At 34.4% G+C, this 18,743-nt stretch overlaps 1 protein-coding gene and 1 non-coding gene across 2 annotated transcripts; both read right to left on the reverse strand.

Moving 5' to 3' along the window:
- Positions 1-26: 26 nt before the first annotated feature.
- Smp_tRNA_00689_Pseudo_TTG.1.1 lies at positions 27-96 on the reverse strand. The gene has a single exon. It is a non-coding gene (tRNA).
- A 266-nt stretch (positions 97-362) lies between these two features.
- Smp_204320 (uncharacterized protein) lies at positions 363-6,670 on the reverse strand (the record flags this gene model as incomplete). The annotated part of the gene is made up of 4 exons (XM_018790335.1): positions 363-476; positions 1,379-1,609; positions 3,288-3,378; positions 6,657-6,670. The coding sequence occupies 4 exons, from the start codon at positions 6,668-6,670 to the stop codon at positions 363-365; spliced, it is 450 nt and encodes a 149-aa protein (XP_018655689.1).
- Positions 6,671-18,743: the final 12,073 nt, after the last annotated feature.

Below are 18,743 nucleotides of genomic sequence, written 5' to 3' on the forward strand. Positions count from 1 at the left end.
GATATACCTGCATCTCAGAGTTGATATTCACTCTGGGACTCGAACCCAGTACCTTTCGCTTCAAACGCCATCGCGATATCCACTCGGCGAAATAGGATGAAACGCGCGTTCTGGATTCCACTGCTAGCCACTATCCATCTTTGCTTACCATGCTTGTGAATTTAGGCTATATTGAGGCAATACGCTCAGTATGCACATATGCCATTTAGAGACTGATCAGTTGCAGTTCTAAAACATCAGTGGAAAGATTCAAACAAACAATACTAAGTGAAATTAAATTGAAAGCCTGGATGTTCCTTTCGTATTGATATGAGACGTAGTAGCAAGCAACCATAAGTCTAACCTCAGTCATTTTGGCATCTTTAAGCTAAGAATGTTATATAAATGAACAAAAATCTTAAATCATGAATTAAATCAATGTAACTTACAAATTGAAAGTGTATAAAAGTGAACACTATGAACAATTTACTTGTTAGCTGTTATAATTTAAAAAGAAAAATGAGTAAAGAGTTATGAATTAAAATGGAAGATTTTGTCTTTACAAAAGTTTTTTTATGGAATATTTCTAATTATTCTAATTATTCACTTTGGGACTCGAACGCAGCATTGTTTACTTCAAACACCATCGCGTTATTCACTCAGCTACTGAGTTCAATTGCAGACCTAAACATCAATGGGGAGATTCAAACAACCAATAGAAAACAAATTAAAACTTCACTCTATTGCACAATCTAGTGGCTATTTGGATTTAGTAGCTAGGTGGACAATGAGATGACGTTTTTAGCGAACAACACTAGGTTGAAGTCCAGAAGTGAACATTAACTATGGGATTTAGGCTCATCCAGTTGGCGAGTCTCAAATGGGACGAAACGTACGTCCTGCATTCCACTGCTAACTATCATCCATCTCCGCTTAGAATACTTGTGATTTAATGACAACATCAATGAGATCCGCTCAGGATGCACATATGCCAATAAGAGACTGAACAACTGCAATCCTCAACATTAATTGGAAGATTTAAACAACCAATACAAGATGATAATAATAATTGATTACTAAAACCCAATAATACAGTTATCTTTCTGTTTCTTAGGGTCTTCATGAAAAATAGTCGAAGTTAAAAACTCTTAAACTACTATATTGCTTTAGACATTGCTTATCAGTCAAATATACCAGGAAACTTCAAGGAACTAATACTGCTTGTGTACTTTGGTCTCAAAGTACTTGGAATCAGTCAGAAGCATTATCACTAAGCTTCTTGAATCAGGATTGGCCTGTTTGTAGAAGTGATATATTCACCCGATTGACATATATATATATATATATATATATATATATATATATATATATATATTCATAAAATTACTGATACACTTACTATTTCAAATCCAACAAAAGTAAATATTAAGATAAAGATTGGTGTAAATAATAGTGGCACTACAAATACAAAGAAATACTGATAGAAAAAGACTGTTATATCATAGGAATATTTTGTTGTAATGACAAATAGGATCATTGATGTTATTAGAACAATAATAAATGAAATAGCATCATCAACTGCACCATTTTGATATGTAATATTGACCACAATGGATGAATGGAAGATTGTCTAAAATCGTTTTTCGTGAAGAAGAAGAAAAAAAAAGAAATAGAATGAATTGCATAAAATGGGTTATATATAATTAGAATGTTTTGAATAAACTTTATTGTCTGTACAGTGGTCAGCATTAGACGACCGGTCACTATTCTTATCTTATTTGAGATTTGTTGGTCGGATGTACCTTAGGTGTGATTGGAATTTCACCAGCAGAGCTTGAATACAATGATCGTCGCCAGGCTATTGAGTCATAATAGTTGTCATTCACCTGATGGATATAATATACACCTTCCACAAACGCCTTGACAGGTCTAAGGTTTGGGATAGTCTACTCTCACTTTCGAAATTACCTCATACGGTCAACAGTTTATAGCCTTTACCAGGAAAGTCCTACCCATCTCCTTCATGTGCCGGAGATGTGAGTAGACGCAGGGTGATTGAACTGAGTCGGTGTGTATACATAGGTTTTCTACAGCATCTAGAAAACCATGGTATCATACCATTGTGAGACATGGACTCCAGAATCCTAAAACAACAAATGGCATACGAACTCATTTTAGTTACCGATTATCTATCAGCAGATTGTTTTTCTTGCCGTTGCTTTACTGACCTGAATTTTATCTGTTTATCTGTTAATCTTATTATGATTATATGGTTTAATAGTTGGAAACTTATTACACTATATTTATTCTTAAATGATTGGATCTAACTAAATAAACGGCCGTCCAGTGTTTCCAGGTTTTCCATAGTGGTCTAGCTTCAATTGATTCATGATTTCAACTTTGAAAAATACTGAAATCTCCACAAAACCCCTTCTGTTTATATAAATGTTGGAACCGAGATAATCATCATAAACAGATTTAAATTTAAATTTTTGATTAATTGAAACTATAAAAATGGATCATTTAATTTCAACATAATGACTCAAAAGGTTAAGCTCTAACTACGAAACTTGAAGCTCCTGGTTTCAATCTCTGAAATGATTATGAGTTCACACAATTGAAGAGTTAAATTCTATGGTAAAACAGTTGTTAATCTGTGTTAGAAACCACTTAAAATTATATTTATGGAAAGCATCAATAGATTGTGTATTTACTCAAGATATTAGTTTTACCCACTTACTAAAGTAACAGTTAATCACATCTAAATTATTCAAATAAAATGAAATATGGTAGAGAGAAACAAAGACAAATCACTTCGACACATAAATAAGATCAGAAGGGGTTTTTGTGGATATTATGGTGATTTTAATAGTTGAGTTCATGAGTTTATTGACTGGCATCAAGAGGTATTTCCTGGACTTCTAGTGAGAAGTAGTGATCAGTGGAATTCAACCGGGTCTGTTGTGAGATAGCAACTCTTTGAAGACAATGGTGGATGTGTCGCTCAATTTCATGGATCCGTTCAAGCTAGACATTAACACCGTTGAATGCCAACCAGCTCAGTGGTCTACAGGTCAAGCGTTCACGCGCGAGACTGATAGGTCCTAGGTTCTAATTTCGCGAGGCGGGATCGTGGATTCGCACTGCTGAGGAGTCCTACAGTAGGACGAAACGGCCTTCCAGTGTTTCCAGGTTTTCCATGGTGGTCTAGCTTTAACTGACTCATGATCTCAACTATTGAAATATAAATAAGAGGCTTTATAATTGAAAATAAACTTTTATTTCAATAATAATAAATGTAAACTTACAAAAACACTCAATATAATTACATTGAGAGGGAAGAATCGTTCTATATTCGGAATTTTTAAAAGAATAACTGCATTATAACCATTTAGTAAGCTAAAATTGATAAGCAATGTTCAGATAATCAATGTTGGCATTATACTGTATTTAATATATAAGATATGAAACATTGAAACTAAACTGATCGTCTAGTAGCTGAAATAAGACTTAACTTGGATAAACGAACCAATAGTTATCAGAAGGGGTTTTGTGAATATTATAGTAATTTCAATAGTTGAGTTCATGTCTCAACTGAAGCTAGACCACCATGGAAAAGCTGGAAGTACAATTGGATGAAACGGCCGTCCAGTGCTTCCAGGTTTTCCATGGTGATCTAGCTTCAATCGACACATGATCTTAACTATTGAAATAGTTATCAGTTAAAGAACAATTGAAAACAAATATAACATATCGTTACATTTACTAAATCCAGAGAGCAATTTTCAGAAAGGTACACAGATGATACGTCGGATTATGCTAGACAATTCAAATTTTGTCTTAAAATTACATAGAAGTGAGAGACGAAATTATGGGCAGATTAAATTCACCAAGCTACTCACCTAGATATGATTACTCACTACGTAATTTTCTTTTATCTAGATCACTCTACCATTATATACATATGCATGAATAATGTCTATAACCATTCACTCTTTAATAAAAAGTTTCTGCTCATTGTTTATTTTCTCAATTCTCATGACTGTGTTAAGCGTTAGCAAACTTATTTATTATAAATGAATCGGATTCGTATGTTCAAATATCCTGACATATTATCCACATGTCCAGATAGTTGAACCAAAAATAACAAAATGGATTCAATTAAGGCATCATTACGAATGATCAATTTGTTAGGAGAATTCAATCAATCCAATTCTACTTAATCAACTGTATTTAATGAGAGATGTTAACAATCAGCAACATTCACTTTATTGAGTATTGCTAATTTTCAGACAATAGTAAGTTTTCTAAACTTATCATTCAAAAGTTTAAGTACTAAGTGTTGTATCCCGTGGAGAATTATGAATGGTAACTTTGAGGAGTATTTATGGACCAATGTGATATGTATATTTCCTATTGTATAATTGTTAAATAACTAAAGTATCCATATTCCTGTCCTTCTTATTATAAGCTTTATTTTGACCCATAGACTATTATTATACGACTTACCATTCTTGAGTTACCCCTATTCCATTAATTACTGTTCCCCTTATTTACAGCCACATTTGGCTGAATCTTGTACAAATGTTATTTTCCATTTTATGGTACAATGTGGTCAGTTTGTTTGGTATATAAACCCAGTATGTTTGAGAATAATGATTCATATTGCAGAGGCTATTATTAATGTTCTGGACTTAGCTGTCTGGTCTAGACGGAAAGCAGGACCGAGTAGTACTCAAGACTGCTCATATGGTTTTTTCGTGTATCATTGCTCTGATCGATAAAATCACTGATCTCTGATTGGCGGTCTTATCACTCATATGTAAACAGGGCACGCAGGCACTCACACGTTATAACGTTAAGTAGAGCTACCAAAGAATATACTGGTAGATCGTACCGATTGCTTTCAAGTAAATATTGTGTTGAGGTAGTTGACCCGATAATCGATATTGAGAGGGACGTTAAATAATTACATTTTTTCTCGTGTAGACAGAACAAAAACAAAATACTGAAGAATTAGAAGTATTGATGTTGTTCAGTTTTTCAAACATGACAATAATTCACAAACACTAAATCATGAACTAGAACAATACGGATTTTCAGTTATTAATATGAATAAATCATTGTAGAAATTGATTACTGAGTAGTAACTAATGTCACATCCTCTTTTACTTAGCAATGATCTAATCATATTGATCAATTTAGAGTGTGATCGCTAGTTCATATTAGTAAGCATCGCGATATGTTTTCATGTTGTCAATTAATAGAAGACTGTGGATATTGGGTTTAGTGCTAGGTGGTACTCGACGGTAAGATCTATCAGCGATTTTTGGTGAATTTTATGTTCTCAGTAGGAGTTTATGATAGTAAATTACACTTCAGAGAAAATATTTCGATAGAGACTCAATATTTGATACCAACCTATTTGATCCTATTGAATTTAACTAACCCAAAGTACATAACTGTCATGCACAAGAAATGCTGATTTCTTCACCATTCTGATCAATTAATCTTTTCCACACATTCATCTTCATTCGAAAAAATTTACTTTTCATTTAGAATAATAACACTTTTATTAGTAATTAACTTCATCTATTCAAATAATCAATTGAGTAGAACTCATCACTATACATCAAGTTCATTTACTATGAGAAGGCGTTTGACAGTGTGGACCAGAGAATATTACGGAAACTTCCTCGACACTATGAAGTTCCTCAGAAGATTGTCAACATGATCCAGAACTCATACGACGAACTACAGTGCAAAGTCATGTAACGAGGACAGCTGACAGTGCATTTCCAGTAAGGAGCGGAGTCAGACAAGGCTGTCTACTCTCCCCCTTTCTCTTTTTTCTGGTGATTGACTGGATTATGAAGGCATCGTTATCTGAAGGGAAGCAGGAAATACAATGGACGTCTCAGAATCAATTAGACGATTTGGACTTCACAGATAACCTAACTCTTCTATCTCATACACATCAACAAATACAGATGAAGACAACTAATGTGGCAGCAGCCTCTGAATCCATGTGCCTCAACATACACAAAGGAAAAATATTCTCAAATACAACACGGAGAACAACAACCCAATCACACTTGATGGGGAAACTCTGGAAGATGTAGAAACATTCACGTATCTGGTCAGTTGCATAATCGATGAACAAGGAGGATCTGACGCAGATGTAAAGACCAGGATTGGCAAAGCAAGGGCAACATTTCTACAATTGAAGAACATATGGAACTCCAAACAACTGTCAACTAATTTCAAAGTCAGAATCTTCAATACGAACGTCAACATAGTCAGTTCTACTGTACTGAGCTGAAACGTGGAGAACTACTACATCCATCGTCAAGATGGTACAAGTATTTATAAACAGTTGTCTACGCAAAATACTCAACATTCAGTGGCCGGATACTATCAACAACAGCGTTTTATGGGAGAGGACAAACCAGCAGGTTCCAGCTGAAAAGGAAATTAGGAAAAGACTTTGGAATTGGATGGGACATACATACAGTACGTACATACGGTAGACTGTGTTGAAAACTTAACATTCACTGTTGTTAGATTCTGTCATATCAGGTTCACCATGGATCTAAATCATGATCAAAGTGTCTATCAATAAATATAACTCTATTTAAAGTATAACAAGATTGAATAAACGACCTAGTAATTCTTACCATAACAAATACATCGACCATATATGTTGTCCAATCCATTGATTTAATACTGGTCTAAAACAAATTGACAATTAAAGAGCTCCATTTCTCCTTGGTTAAAATGACACTTACATATAATAAAAGGTGTAGAATACTAAATTCAAAATAAATACTTGGGAAAGGAATACAATAAGGACCTAGAAAATAAATAGAAAGACAATAATATCCATTTCTATTACTTTTTCTTATCCAATCACAAGTAAAGTTTTATTCAGATCATGAACCGATCAATATTAGAATATTGAAAATATGTTACCTTGATGTAAAAATGTTTCCGATCTGTTCCTTCATTATGTATACCATCATTATTATTAGTAGTACTAATGATATAAATAGTAATATGGAATGTATGTATTTACTGTTTGTCAAACTGCTTTTCTTTTGCTTGGTATTCTTGATTCTTAAGCATTTTGTTAGTGAATACTTTAAAAGAAAGAAAAAAGACATAAAACTGAGTTATAATAGGTTTTATATATAGGAATTAGCTGAACGATAATTTGTAGTCCTAATGAATTTAGACTAAACGAGAAATACATACTTGCTTACTTACGCCTGTTACCCCTCGTGGAGTAGCATAGACCGCACACCAGCATTCTCCATCCAGCTCTGTCCTGGGCAAACCTTTCCAGTTCCTTCCAGTTGTTATTCATCCTTTTCATATCTGCTTCTATTTTCCGGCATAATGTGTTCTTTGGCCTTCCTCTTTTCCGCTTCCCTTCCGGATTCCAAGTTAAGGATTGCCTTGTAATTCACATTGGTGATTTCCTTAATGTGTCCTACCCACTCTTAATGTCTTTTCCTAATTTCTGAAACCTGGTTTGTCCTCTCCCATAAAACACTGTTGCTGTAAGTATCCGACCAGTAAGGGGAATACATACACATATTTATATATTAGATAATCATCATAGAATATAATAACCCATTATCATGCTGTGATTTCTCTTTTTACCTGTATTACATATAACCTTTCAACTATACAATTTACATAAATTTGAACGTTATTCAATATACTACTAAATATTTTTGACATAATAAATTGGCTCAATCAATTAGACGCATGCCTTATGTCGGGAATTAGAATCCAATAACTATTAATTTACAGTCGTAGATCTTACATCTTACATCAACTCGGCGCCCAAATATTGTGAAACTATTCGCTCTAATTAGGACCAAAGTTCTTATATGTAAGTAGTGACTAATCTTATTCGTTTCGAAAACATAACCCTTTATTCTAGTCAGTAATTATGATAATTACATTTTGATTATTGACAGAAAAAGTTTGGATTCCATGGTCGGGTAAAAAAAAGGATTTTATCTAGTTGAGATCATGAGTCAGTTGAAGCTAGACCACCATGGAATACCTAGAAGCACTGAACGGCCGTTTCGTCCTATTGTGGGACTCCTCAACAGTGCGCATCCACGACCCCGCCTCGCGAGATTCAAACCCAGGACCTACCAGTCTTACGCCACAAAACCCCCTTCTGAAAAAAAAGATTGTCGTCAGGTGAGTTATAACAAAACTTCAGTTTTTGAGCTCAATATAATATATCCACCTATCATAAATGAGATATTTGAGGCTATCCAAAATGAAGTCTTTACTTCAACTCTTAATATTGACTTGATATTCAAGTCGTGCTACTCTCTAGAATATCCCAATCAATAAAAGAATTAACTGAACCATGATATCCTCACTTTAACTATTGTGGTCAGTCAGCTACAACGTGGGACCAGGCACACACATCGGTCCAAGTTGCCATACCTCGTTAGCACAACAAGATGAACAACGAATTCATAAAAGTCGGTAATTTAGTAGTCGTAATATAAAAAAGAAAGGTTGTATATAAGGATATAGTATAGGAAGGAAGACAGATACGAAGCAATTTTAATCTCAAGGTTTAAGGGAAGACAGAAAGTGTTTACACCTACGCCATTGTGATCGATTCTGAGCCATGTCACCTAGAGTCTCCAACCATTGGTTACGATGGTCACGCGGACCCCAACCAAGTAGTCTGCATCTACCAACATGGCTTAGATTAAAAGTTAATGACTTCAAGCTCTGATGCCACTATCGGGGTGACAATGGACGACTAAGATATTTACATATGTAACTCAAAACGTAGTAACATGTATCATGTTGTCTAGCCTATGATACTTGTTAGATTCTCGCATTCAAGAGTATATATATAAAAATGTACAACTTATTTCATGCAATACTAGATACCTTTCTGAATTATTTCTTCCATAAAGCCCATTCTGGATAAAAACACATTTTTCTTCATCATTCTTTTCCTTCTTCGGAAATACGATAATACTGCATCTTCTCAGATTTAAATACCCCAATAACACATACCCTAATTCATTACAATGTCTAGATGAATTATGTATAGCTTAAGTCACTGAAATGTATGACCGAAGTTCGACCAGATAATTAGGTTTTAATTTGATATATTAGTGGATTACCTATGACATCGAAATCTTACCATGAATTACGTTTGTAAATTAGTTGTAACCATGTTCATCTTTGTGACAAACATCTATTATACAAGTGTGTAAGTTTACTTTAGGAAATAACTTGTTTCTTATGACCAGTGAATCAACCGTTTAATATCCTTTCATTGGATAACTGTTGTGTCGGTAGACTCGAATTTCTTTTTCTGAATATTTGTTACGTTTATATGGTAAAGCAACTATTTTGCAACCAATTTCGATTATGGTTAATTTTGGTTAAATCCTTCATCCTCCTCCCCGTGTATATATGTACCCAAATCCTATTATTAGCCTTTGTTTTGCCTTGCTGTATCCTTATTCGATATAACTATTAATTTGCCTATGTATTAGCTCTCACACATACATATTCGCCTTTCTGCTTCAATTTTGCTTGATGTACTTATAGCTTTGGAATCTGATCTATCCGCTAATAAACTGTAGTTGCCGCTTCTCTTCGCCTTTCTGATTTTAAGCACCGTTGAGTTTTATATAATAACGGTTATCATAGTGATTGATTAGTGAAGCAAAGTCACTACAATCGTTTCTACTGATCGATTTCATACTGACTCAACATCTATCATAAACTGATGAAAGAGAGCTGAATTTAGACTGATAGATCATGGGTTCGAATCTCGCGTGGCGGGATCGTGGGTACGCACTACTGAGGAATCCCGTAATAGGACGAAACGGCCGTCCAGTGCTTCCAGTTTTTCCATGTTGATTTAGCTTCAATTGACTCATGAATTCAACTATAAAAATCTATTCATCATCAATCACCTTGATAATACAAATAAACAGAATCGACTTACTTACTTAGAATCTTAATTGGATGATGTAAATTAATTATCAATCTTTTTGTAAATGATGCAATACAATTTATTTATGAATTTATAGAATCTATGTATATCAAATTGATCTCAATCTTTGAACTATTTTGATTTATTATGATCTGAAATTTTTCTGATCAACTTTTTTAATAATGATTCAGTTGAATATTCGACGAATATTTCCAAAGTCCATATAATCGATTGATTAACCAACATCTTTTTATCTAGTTACATAAAGATTTAATTTACAGATTGTTTTATCTTGAATGGAATCAATTATTTTAAGGGTAATAAACAATGAAATAAATATTGTAAACAAAGATGGGTAGTGGCTAACAGTGGAATTTAGATTGACGCGCGTTTCGTCCTATTCGGGACTCGTCAGCTGTATGTACCTACATCTCAGAGTTGATGTTCACTCTGGGACTCGAACCCAGTACCCTTCGCTTGTGAATTTGTGAATTTAGGCTATATCGAGGCAATACGCTCAGTATGCACATATGCCAATTAGAGACTGATCAGTTGCAGTCCTAAACATCAATGGAAAGATTCAAACAAACAATACTAAGTGAATAAAATAAATAGTTTCATACAATGTTCATAATTCACTGACTTATGGTATGAAAAGTGAACATATAGGCGGCCTGCTTGAATATCTGGGCTACCTGTTCTTACTATCTAGATATTTCAACTAGTTATCTAATTTTGTTTGTTCTAATACATCATTATGGCTATTAATCGTATAACCTATTCAGGTGCTTTTCTTAAAAGTGTATAACTTTTCGTTGTACAAGTTTCAAAAGGCCCAATCAGATATATCGTGGTTGCTGGCAATATGCAGCGAAAAGAATGTACATTATTTAGATGTCGATTGATTGGACTACTAAATTCTAACTGGCGATTACTCAATATTTGTCATCAGGATTGACGAAGAAGTAAGAAATGGAAACTTGTTGAAATACATTGTGCTGAGAATTCTATATTATGCCAAAAATATAATATAAAATCAAGCTAATGATAATAAATAAATGAAGTTAAATTTAATATATCAGAAGGGGTTTTGTGGATATTTCAGTATTTTCATAGTTGAAATCATGAGTCAATTGAAGCTAGACCACCATGGAAAACCTGAAGACAATTGATAAACGGTTGCTCAAACATCGTGGATTGGTTGAGGTTAGATATTAACACCTCTGGATGCCAGCCAGCTCAGTGGTCTATCGGTTAAGTGCTCCGGCGCGAGACTGGTAGATCCTGGGTTCAAATCTCGCGAGTGCGGGATCATGGATGCGCACTGCTGAGGAGTCCCATAATAAGACGAAACGGCCGTTCAATGCTTCCAGGTTTTCCATGGTGGTCTAGCTTCAATTGACTCATGATTTTAACTATGATAAATTTAATATTTCTAGGAAAAAGATCATTAAATTTGAATATTTTATACAAAATTATTTCAGCTGAAAAATTAGCAGAAGGCAAACAATGTTTGATAGTTATTTAGTCCTTATTCACATTTCCTCAGCAATGAGAAACTAGAAAGAGTCGATATAGACTCTCTAATTCCTTATGACAAGATATAGGGTTGTGGTGTGGGTTACTTATATCCACATAAGTAGTATATGGTGATGGTCAGGCATAGAATGTATTTTGGCAGAAGATCGTTAAGGGAAGAACAGGAACGAAACGAAATCCGTATGAAAATGCATGAACAATGAAATCAGAGACGATGGACTGGTATTTGCAGAAAGAACAGTCGAGATTGAGACAACTGATTGATAGTTTGCAAATTAACTGTTTACTGTATGGTTGTCAAATTTTACTGAGATAGTCTGTAATTAGTGCTTAAATACACGCGATTGTCCCCACTCGTGTTATTGTTCACTACAGGGTTACTAGAATGAAAACAATATATATTATATACAAAAGATATGATTTCCAAAAGTACAAAAAGTTTTAAAACATGAGAAACCAAAAATATCGAATTAAAGAATGTGGATAATAACATACACTGTAGTATCAGTTTATATGTTAAGCCCATATACTTTATTCTGGCTTCTGGCCAAGCCAATTCGCCTATCCATTATGGGTCATATTTTGATCTTGTTCATTATTCGCTTATTAACCTTGACTACTTTTTATATGAGCGTATATGTGTGCACACTTCGTATCCTATTCACCATATGTCTGTCATTCATTTTTGTCTGACTATAAAAGTTGATTAACGCTTGCTTAAATTGAGTTGGCTTCCCCGCCATCTCCAATACGCATTATTTTCGCTTCGCTCTCGAGTTGGCTTACCAGCTACCTCCAATACGTGTCATGTATGCTTCGCTCGCTAACATCTGCTCATGTGCTCACAGCTTTCTGGTCTATGTTGTTTGTCAATAAAAATGTAGTTACCGCTTCCCTTTGCCTTCTGATATTATGCGCCGTTAAGATTTGTTATTATAACGGTTATCGAGGTGAATGATAAACGAAGCACTGCACTACAACATACATCTTGAAAACATTAGAGAACACCTTAATAATCCTATCGGAAATGTTTTATAGACTAAAATCTCATTGAAATCACCAACTGATCAAGGTTCGGAAACCTTTAAAACTGTTGAAGTCCTGAATAGCCGTTTCGTTCTAGCATGAGATGACTCACCAATGAGCACCTGCTACCTTGGAACCGGGAATTAAACCCAGAGTCTTCAGTCTCGCGCATTATCATGGAATGATTATAGCTAGACATGTACACCACTTGATCCTTTCTTAGTGATCTAGAAGTTAGGTGAGACTGAGGGTCATGGAGTTTTGTTTGCAGGTTCGTGGATGTACACAGCTACGTCGTTCCATACCATGATGGAACAAATGTCCGGTGCTTCCAGGGGTCTGATGGTTGTCTAACGTTGATCAATTTATGATTTCAACGAAATCCAACGATCTTCACATCCCCATACAAACTGGAATCTTTTCAAACCAAATAAACTTTCTAAATTATCCAAACCTTGAATATCCCTTTATTAGATTCACAACACTATTGAATCACTATACTACTCAGATGATAGAACTGCGTAGGAAAGATAACTCTTCAGTATTACATACATTATAAATTTGAATCAAGCGACTGAGAAAATTATTTGTAAGTTATATCGTGTAAATAAAAGCTACAGTTAAATCTTGCTTTACCATTAATATACCTAAACACAAGAGATATTTATAACGTCCATAGTCCATAATAAGAATGAAATAACCATTAAGGGATACCCATTTGTTCATTTTGAGTCTTAATTTTTGCAAATAAAAGTAACTTCTCTTAGTACTTTCGAGAAAGTGAAGCATATATTTCAACTAATAATAGTTGAGATCATAACATAATTAACTTCATAGTTTATTGAAACAGACAAACAAGTGATTCTCTTCAAAAAGCTTTACATATAACCTTACAGACACATGTTTACCGTTGTACTGTTTCCATAGAACTGCAGAAAACCAAAAGTCATGCAATTTTAATTTATAGTAATTGGATTCATTAGTCGATCTAAGGTAGACCATCATTAAAAACGTGGAAACGCTGTACGGCCATTTCGTCCTGACATAAAACTCCTCGGCAGTGCATATCCACGATCCCGCACATGGGACTTGAACCCAGAACATTAGGTCCTGTGAGTGGCCCAGGGTTCGAGCTCAGATCGACTCATGAATTCAACTATTAAAATTACTACTATCTCCACGAGTCCTCATCCTGACAATTTTGAATTAACTAATTTGACTACTTAAAATAGTAATAAAGATTTACGAAAATTATTCGGACACGTGAGCATTTTCTGAATAGTTACTCTACATTTCTGTTAATTATTTTTAGTGTCATTCTGCTACATTAATCATACCTTCATTACTTCAAATAACAATATTATTTTTGTATGAATAAGCAGTAAGAAGTAATTCACTGCTCCCTTTTAAAAAAGAAAGCTAATAATCTTTTATCTATAAGAAAAATTCTCAAGTCACTACGTGGTGATAAGCCCATGTAAATATCACAGTTAAGCTAGAGGTCTGTTGTAAAATGAATCGCTCATTGGTAACATATGATACTGTAAATCTTTACGAGGTGTTTGAATCACATGAGGGGCAACAGCTTCCACAATTTGCAGGTAGGTTCTGCTAACAACTATTAACTGGCACAAAACTTAGGTTGAACAAGGTTTCCTACTGATTGCTTCTAACTATCTATCATGAAAATGCAATCCAGATGACATCAACTCAGCAGTACTAATCATTACATTGTATTGTCCGGTACTATATCAAGCACATATGGGTTATTCTAGCTTCCGGACTGAGCAGTTTTTTTCATTATTCTTGAGTCACATTTTAAACCCGTCAATTATCCACTTAATTTTTAATATTTTTACGTGGGCGCATGTGTGTGTATTGCTTACCCTATTCGTCACGTGTCTGCAGCCTAGATTTATATGGTCATAAATATTGAGTCACGCTTTATAGAACTAAGATGGTTCATTCGCCTTCTCCGTCTCGCTTTGTTTTCTACTTTTCTAACGATAATCTCCGCTTCGCATCACTTTCCCATGAATATGTATGTGCTTGAATCTTATTAATTGATTCGGCTGTCCATTAGCCTGCGTATTCCCTCACTTGCTCGCGCGCTTGATAGCTTTTCTAAACGAATTCGTTTTGTGTGCTTGTGGCTTAATGATCTGTGGTGTTTAGTAGTAAGCTGTGGTTGGCGCTTCGTATTGCCTCCTGAATTCATGCACCCATGGGACTTATTTAATAATGGTTATCGGGGCGATCGATACACGAAGCCTAAATAATTGTCTCGAAGCTAACCCACTACAACATTACAAATCGATTGATAGAACTTTATCATCACTATAGACTAGGCAAATACCATATTGGTCACTACAGAGTAATCAATCAGTGTAGAAATATATTTAATTAGATTATCTGTAATGGTTTTAGTTAACGTAACGTTTGGTAAAACACAATTAATAATGCAATTGGGTGACCGAACAGAAAGTCAAACACTCGGTTATGTAGTACAACTTTTAGTAAAAGGACTGTTGATACTGGTTAGCATCTCAAACCGAAATAGTCATGATGAGTTTCAAACTTTTAGTATGATGACTAAAAGTTAGTTACCTCAACGATTTAAGACTGAAGATGAGTGGAAATATGATTTACTAAGAGATTAGCCATGCTTAATTTCTTTTTTTAATGTAACACAATAAACGGTTAGATCTGAATGGGATGCTTGTGACTGAAGTGTTCAACATTCAACCTCTGATTCATTTGTTCAATTCACCCTCATCAAGTTGATATAACGATAAAGTAAAATTATTTTCTATTTGAAACGTTAAATTACTGTAATACAATAATACAACTGATGACCAAGATTATATCATCATTAGGCTTGATACTCAGCCGACACTCTATACAAATGTCATACCAGATACAAGAATGATGTGAAAAGAAAGATAACGAAGCAATGACAAACAACCAAAGTTACTTTTTGTTGTATCCCGAAGAGAATTGTGGATGGTAACTTTTGAGGACTATTTATGGACCAATGTAATAAGTATATTTCCTATTATATAATTGTTAAGTAACCAAACTATTCATATTTGTGTCCCTCTTATTATAAGCTTTATTTTGACCCATAGACTATTATTATACGATTTACCATTCTTGAGTTATCCCCAGTCTATTGATTACTATTCCCCACATTCACAGCCACATTTGGCTAAATCTTGTACAAATGTTATTTTCTATTTGATGGTAGGATGTGGTCAGTTTGTTTGGTATATAAACCCAGTATACTTGTGAATAATGATTCATATTGCAGAGGCTGTTATTGGTGTTCTGGACTTAACTCGCTCGACTAGGCGGATAGCAGGACCGATACGTACTCTAGACTGTTCATATAGCTCTTGTGTATCATTGCTCCGATCGATAATTCGCTCTTCTCTCATTGGCGGGAATCAGCACGTTAATATAATAACAGGGCACGCAGGCAATCGATATAACACTTTTCGCGCGTCGTCTAGCTTAATTAAAAATCTGTAATGTACTGACACTTAATTTTATTCTTGTTTTATTTATTGAGTCACAAACTTTATTTTGATGTGTAGGTTGATGTTACGTTCTTTTCTATCTCAAATTTATTGTACTTTAAATGTGATCTTTGGATTCCAATTTTTTACTCTAGTGTTCTATTTTGGATATGATTGTATTTTTCTCAGTTCTTGTACGTTGTGTTCCTGTTAGCTATACTTTATTCATGTGCCTTTTTGAGTTTATTCGGAATCGGGAATGAATCAGACAACTCCTTGTTATATCTTGTGGCCGAGTGGATCCCCAGTTAGTGTATGACGTGATAAGACCGCCAATCAGAGGGCAGCGAGTTATCGATTGGAACAGTGACACACGAAAACCGTACGAGCAGTCTAGAGTGCTTATCGGCCCTGCTTCTGCCTAGCCCAGCCAGTTAAGTTCAAAAAACCAATAACAGCCTCTGCGATATGAATTATTATTTGTCAAACACACTGGTTTTATTTACCAATCAAACAGACCACATCGTACCATAAAACAGAAAATACCATTTGTACAAGATTTAGCCAAATGTGGCTGTGAATGTGGGGAACAGCAATCAATAGACTGAGGATAACTCAAGAATGGTAAATCGTACAATAGTAGTCTTGATGTGTGGGCGAGAATGACAGTGATTGGTTGTCTTGATGAGTCAGACATTAGATAGGATGACAGGTGTTATGTGTTATATATATTCCCCTATCCTTATTATGTATTGACTGTTCCTTGTTGATGGACACTTAATGATTGACTGTTCCTTGTGTCGGATTTTGGTGTGGAAATATATTGACGTTGTAGTCAGGCTAATCTCGTGTTCTTGATCTGAGTTGTGTTGAAGTCCTGTAGAATAGACGCTGGATGGGAATCTAGTGTAGATATTCGTCTAAGGTAAATTAGCGTCCCACATACGTGTAAGAAGTAAAAGGACTGTTATAACTAGAAACCCCCCAAGCGTTATAACGAGCATCCTTTATTGTTTATAACAAGTCTATAGGTCAAAATAAAGCTTATAATAAGGGTAACATGAGTATGAATAGTTTAGTTATTTAGCCATTATACGATAATAAGTATATGCATAATACTGGTCCATGAATGGATGTCAAAGTTACCATTCACTATTGTTATCGGGACACAGCACACCTCCAAGCAAATCTTTTTCTTTCTATTAGCTTGCCAACCTAACAGATTGGATAGTTTTTATCACTCTCTTATCCAACTCATGAGCTGTAAGTTTCAAGGTTTTACTAATTAATCTATCACATCAAAACCCCAAACTAAATCGAGATAATTCCCCCTCTCTATATTTAGCAAAGACTAATGGGTCAACAGATCAAGGGCATAATAATGACCAATTATAAAGAACCAGATTAAAGTTAGATGATATTTTATTCAACATGATTACAATCAGTCTACACTCAGTGACTCCAAAAATTACAAATCAATAATTAAATAGTCAATAAGTTGTATCTATCAGTTCATGCTTAGTGGTCAATCACAATTACTTACATTACTCTTATCACATTTTATACACAAACAGAAGAATAACATAAATATTATAAATGAAGACCATTCCGTGGGGAAAAAAAACCAAAAAAAGAAGCACAACAAGTAAGGAAGTTTGTGTATTATATTCAAAAAGTAATAGAAAATGATTCATTATAAATGTAAACAAGTGAGTGTTTTTTTTACAAAAAAAAATGCAATAGTAACCATGACAACAAAAACAACAAATAAATAATCAATATATGCACATAAATAAATAAAACAAAAAGGAAATATTGAATAATGAATAAACCAATAAAATAACTTTATTAGCATAATTCTTATGTATATAATATACAATTAAAGACAATTTTATGAAATGAAATGCATTCATATATACCTATTACAACTTTTTTTAAAAAAAAGAAAAAAGAGAAAAAAAGGAGAGAAAAAAGAAAACAAAGACTTGTCCTACCTTGTTATTTAGTGTATTAAGTTATTGTATTATAAATCAGGCAGTCGATTCATACACAATCAACAAATATGAATAACAATGAAGACGACCTGAAAAAAAAAAGAATTAAAATTCTAAACAAAGGTCAATGAAGTGTATTCAAAGAGAGATTTTACAATACAGAGAGGGTATTCTCATAAAAAAATCATCCAACCCTGTAATTTAGCTCAGGTTATTGTGGTCATATAATAAGAAATATTTTTATTTGAAGATTATTGATAATACTAGGTCATTCAAATAAAATTAGGTGGTGTAGCTTTCGAACTATGAACAAACCAGATTCCAGCGGAAGGAAGAAATCAGGAAGAAGCGCTGGAAGTGTATAGGATATACATTGAGGAAATCAGCCAACTGCGTCACAAGACAAGCACTCACATGGTATCCCGAAGGCCAAAGGAGAAGAGGTAGATCAAATAGCACATTAGGCCGAGAAACAGAGACAGACATAAGAAGAATGAACAAAAGTTGGATAGAGTTAGAAAGGAAGGCTCAGGATAGAGTTGGTTGGAGTATAAATTCATTCAGTATTGTTTGTTTGAATCTTCCCATCTCTGCTTACCATGCTTGCGAAAGAAGGCTATATTGAGGCAAAGCGTACACTATGGACATATGCGCGCCACAGACTGACCAATGGTCTTCTACCCAGCC

Source organism: Schistosoma mansoni, chromosome W (genome assembly GCF_000237925.1).
Source record: "Schistosoma mansoni strain Puerto Rico chromosome W, complete genome".
In the NCBI taxonomy this organism is placed as follows: Eukaryota; Metazoa; Platyhelminthes; class Trematoda; order Strigeidida; family Schistosomatidae; genus Schistosoma; species Schistosoma mansoni.